We start from the raw sequence: 4,843 nt of genomic DNA, 5'->3' as shown, positions 1-4,843 counted from the left end.
GTCTCTTCTTCATATATCTTATTTTACATCATCATTATATATCTGAATATACTATGGATGAAGGAAACAAACAGTTGTTGCACTGAACATACATAAGATAATGTCCTTCCATGCGGTGGAAAGTGCATTTCATCCCAAAAACGCACATCTTACTCATGGCAAATCAATGTGATGTCTTTTCCAGTATATTGGCCCATAAACAGATTCTTAATAAGCTTAATTGCAGTGATACATAGGTCTATTTGATTGACAATAGGAGCCTTTGAGCCGAGATAATGACACTAATGGAGAGATGACAGACTTGGCTCACGTTGGATACTGCATTTAACCAACAATGAAGGCCTGGCACCTTTTTACCATTTCAAAGACTTCCCAAGCATTGAAAACATCATAATTGCCTCACATAAAGGCCTTTGCACCAGCAAAAAATGCTCCATTTCAATGAGTTCATGTGGCATGTAATGAAACATATACAATGGGAGATAGATCTATGTTCTTTAATTTAAATTCCCCAGCTGTCCAATATGATCCACTATCAACAGTATATATCTGTCATTAGGAAAAGATAAAATTTGGTTAAAGTCTAACGATTATGCAGAATTTGTAATATTTTACCAACTCTCATATGTGCAACGTATCCACTTTCCAGCTCATATAGAAAGCAATTTCATCTGTGAGGAAAGAATGCTTTAAGGTGGATGAAATAATAATATCAATAATACTATTGATTGTATTTATATAGCACTTTAAATAAGATAAATTAAAAAGTGCTTGACACAGTCAAATAAACATATTAGATAAACAGGCAAAAGGATAGACACAGCTGTGTTCCCTGTGTGGTACACAAATATGTTGTACAACACTAAACATCTAGAGATATCTGTGTAACATTGAGATTTTAGTTTGAATCCATCTCTCAAACGTAAGCCTGCCTCTCAATTTAACATTTTAAACAGATTTTTTTTTCTTATTAAGCATTTTGTATTGCACAAAGCATGATCTAAAGGATGTTGTTTGATTGATTGATTGATTGAATGATTGATTGATTGACTTATTGATTGATTAGGTATATCTGTGTTCTTATGTTTCAGTTTGCAACCCTATTCGTGAAAGGCCATTGAGTTACGGATTCGCTGCATTCAAAGAACAACTCGACGAGGAAAAAGAATAAGGTGTGAAGCCGGTGTTTGCCCTTCTGTGTATTTTTGAACGTGTGTGGCTACAAGGAGGTTGACGGCACCTAAACTTACAATTAACGTTTTTGTTTCAAATTGTCCTTGTGGTTGTTCCATGTTTCAGTTGTAAATGTATTCAAATATAAGGTATTAATATGTCATTTCATTTCTTGGGATAATTAATTAAAAAATGATGTTTGATCCTTGTTGTGTCTTTTTAAGCCATTCGGGACGGGCATCAGTAACGATGTAAGTGATCATGAAGAAAAACCATCGTCGTCGTCCATCCTAAGACCTCAGGTGCCCTCGCCCTTGTTGGCCTGCTTGGCCCGGTTGGCGTTCTGCGTGACGGTGGAGAGGGAGGAGCGGGACATGCTGGCAGTCTCCACCATGTCGATGTCCTTACAGGTCAGACACGCCACCAGCTTCAGGCGGGAGGCGCTGTGGGCGAAGAAAAACTCGTGTGACACGCCGGCCAGCACACCGCCCGTCACCGGCCCGATCCAGTACACCTGGAGACGGAGCCGGAGCACACACAGTTTGATTAACATGGTCAAGGATTTGTATCCTACAATATTAAGTCAAATAGTCTTGATGAGGTCAATGCTGTACATCTGACTGTGATGCTGCCGCTGTTTTGTGTTGTTGTTGTTATTGGTGGTACTAGTGTGTGTGTGTGTGTGTGTGTGTGTGTGTGTGTGTGTGTGTGTGTGTGTGTGTGTGTGTGTGTGTGTGTGTGTGTGTGTGTTTGTGTGTGTGTGTGTGTGTGTGTGTGAGTGTGTGTGTCTGTGCGGGATTGTGAGTGTGTGTGTCTGTGCGTGATTGTGTGTGTGTGTTTCTATGTGGAACTGCCTTTGTTTGTCTGTGTGTGTGTGTGTGTGTGTCTCTCTGTGTGTGCGTGCGTGTGTGTGTATGCATGTGTGTGTGAGTCTGTCGGTGTGGAAATTCAATTAAAGTATTTGTTTGTGTGTGTGTGTCAGTCTGTGTGCTTGTGCCCACATGTGTGTGTGTTTGGTTGTGTGTGTGAGTGCGGGCGTAAGTACGTCCATGTGCGCATGCGTTCGTGCATGTGTGTGTGTGTGTGTGTGTGTGTGTGTATGTGTGTGCATGATTGTGTTTGTGCATGTGTGTGTGTGTGCTACCTACCCAGTGGTTCTCCCAGTAGCCGGTGATGAGAGCTGGACCCAGAGCACGAGCCGGATTCATTCCTGCACCAGAAAACCTCGCCTGATTGGTCCAGAGCAACCACATTAAAGATGTAAACATATATAGTATAAATAATTTTCTCCAATGGCACCACTCTGTTATGAAAAAATGAGTTTATATTTAATGAGAGTCCACATTGACAGAGCTAATACTATGGTGGTAAATTATTAGCATATTCATATTAAATATACACCAATGGGAATTCATATAAAATGTATATGAATGCCTGTAGACAACTGCCCAGCCCTTAGCATAGCTCAATCTGTAATACAAATTATTTGTGAATGAATGAATGAATGAATAAATGATTGAGTGAATGCTCAGCTAACCCCTATAAACACTGCGGCCGTGTGGGCCAGTCCGATGCCCAGGTGGCTGGGCTCGGTGCTCTCTCTCCGCCTCTGCTCCTCCACAGAGAAGATGGCGAAGACCATGGAGAAGGTGCAGAGCACCTCCACGCCCACCGCCTGTGCCGCGTTGACGTCGGGGCCCAACTGAGAGACGGGAGCAGAGAGCAGGCGGTCGTTGGGGAGGGAGAGAAACAAAAGCAACATGGAAGGAAGAGATGACAGTATTTTTTAAGGTAACAAACCTTAAAAAATAACAAATATGATGTTTGAGATGGAATTACAAATAACTACATAATAATATAGCGCAGATGTAAGGGGGACAATTTCATGGTTGGTTTTTGGGGTACCTTGGATAAAAGCATGTGATTAATGCACAAATAGAATTGAGTCAACTGTTTAACTGACCCGATTGACGAACACCTCCGCAGTGGATTTGTGCGGGAGGGCCAGGTAGAGGGCCCCGCTGGCCAGAAAGGCCCCCAGGCACTGTGCGGCCACATAAACAAGGGCCCTGACCAGGTCTATCTTCTTTGCGGCCAAAAATGACAGAGTCACTGAAGGGTTCACCTAACAGACACACACGGAGAGGCACTCAGAGACAAACATGGCAGGCAGGGTCGGAGCACTGAGGCGGTGAAGCAACACAGCCACGGGACTGTTGGGAACATCCAAGGCAACCGATGGCTTCAGAAATCAAAGATGCAGCAACTTTTCTTAAGTCACCTGCGCCCCGCTGATCTCTCCGAAACAGTGACCCAGCGAGGTGATCACGGCAGCGATTGCCAGGGCTGGGTACAGCGGGCCCCCGGGGGCCTCTCCTGGACCCGGCACAGAGGCCCCGAGCATGGTGCTCACGAGCACCAGGGTGCCCAGCACCTCTGCCAGCACCGCACGCCAAAACTGTCGACTGCGGAGCTTCTCCGGGAGAGGGGAGGAGGTGGGAGGAGGGGGGAGAGGGGAGGAGGTGGGGGAGAGGGAGGATGTGGGAGGAGTGGGGGTAGAGGGGAGGAGGGGGGGAGAGGGAGGAGGGGGGGGAGAGGAGGAGGGGGGGGGGGAGAGGGAGGAGGGGGGGGGAGAGGGGAGGAGGTGGGGGAGAGGGGAGGAAGGGCGAGAAGCAGAAATATCTCGATTGAGCTTTTCAGGAGTACCTGGTTTGAAACGTTGTGTGTGGTGTAAACACATATGCCAGATTATTTGCATTTTTTACTTATATGTGTTGTTGATTTGGCAGATTTAGTTCTACTTATCTGCTTTTAAAATGTTTGAAATGCTGTCATCATTTCATAAAGCGCATAAGAGAACTTGAAAATCCTAGTTCTTAAAAGACCTTTTGATAAAATTATTGTTCATCTACCAGTCATCCCTGTACAATAAACTAGATACATTTATTTGCCCTTCAATTATTTTTTCCTATTTTTTAATAGGAATTGCCTTACCTTTTCCAAGGGAACCATAATTATTTTTACTGGATCACTTAGATCTATTTACAAACACACATCACAACAATACTACTTCTTGTGGTGACGCAGTTTTCGGGACATGTGATGTTTTCCAATGTATCGTGCCACATGCTCATCAAAACGCTATACAATGTGAACAGAATAATGGAATAAGATGCTCACCTCTCGCAAAGTCATCTTAAACTGTCAAAATATTCTCTTCCCCTTCAATATTCAAAATCTTCTGTCTTTTAGCGTCCCAACCTAATGGTTTTTATTCTTTCCTGATGTAATAGTCTGTCTGTCTGACTGTCTGTCGGTCTGTCTGTCAGTCAGTATATCTGTCTGTCAGTCTGTCTTTCCTTCTGTCCACTGATCTGTCTCCCTGTCAGTCTGTCTGCTGGCTGTCTGAGGCTCTGATGGTTCCTCTGCTAGATGTCTCATCACCTTGGAACGGAGCCCGAGGGGTCCTCTTGAGCAGCCTCCCTCCTCCTCCCTCCCCCTCCCTCCCTCGTTTCCCCCTCCCTTGCTCCTCACCCCTCCTTACTCACCCCTGTGTGTACATCTCTGGGGCCTCGCTCCGCACACTATGATGGTACGGGTTTTTCCCCTGAACAAATGTTCCAACATAACTGAATTGGATGGTGACACAGAAACGGGTCAAATTGAATTG

The 4,843-nt window shown here is 44.7% G+C and overlaps 1 protein-coding gene across 1 annotated transcript; it reads right to left on the bottom strand.

Annotated features, from left to right (window-relative positions):
• Positions 1-4,591, bottom strand: LOC115539061 (aquaporin). Its single transcript, XM_030350265.1, has 6 exons — positions 4,354-4,591; positions 3,455-3,646; positions 3,137-3,298; positions 2,711-2,875; positions 2,322-2,402; positions 1-1,687 (listed from the first exon to the last, which is right to left on the bottom strand). The coding sequence occupies exons 1-6, from the start codon at positions 4,366-4,368 to the stop codon at positions 1,472-1,474; spliced, it is 831 nt and encodes a 276-aa protein (XP_030206125.1). The 5' UTR covers positions 4,369-4,591; the 3' UTR covers positions 1-1,471.
• Between the last annotated feature and the right edge of the window lie 252 nt (positions 4,592-4,843).

This window comes from Gadus morhua, unplaced genomic scaffold, assembly GCF_902167405.1.
Source record: "Gadus morhua unplaced genomic scaffold, gadMor3.0, whole genome shotgun sequence".
In the NCBI taxonomy this organism is placed as follows: Eukaryota; Metazoa; Chordata; class Actinopteri; order Gadiformes; family Gadidae; genus Gadus; species Gadus morhua.
Note: the sequence above shows the minus strand (reverse complement) of the source record. Positions and strands in the feature narration are given on the sequence as shown.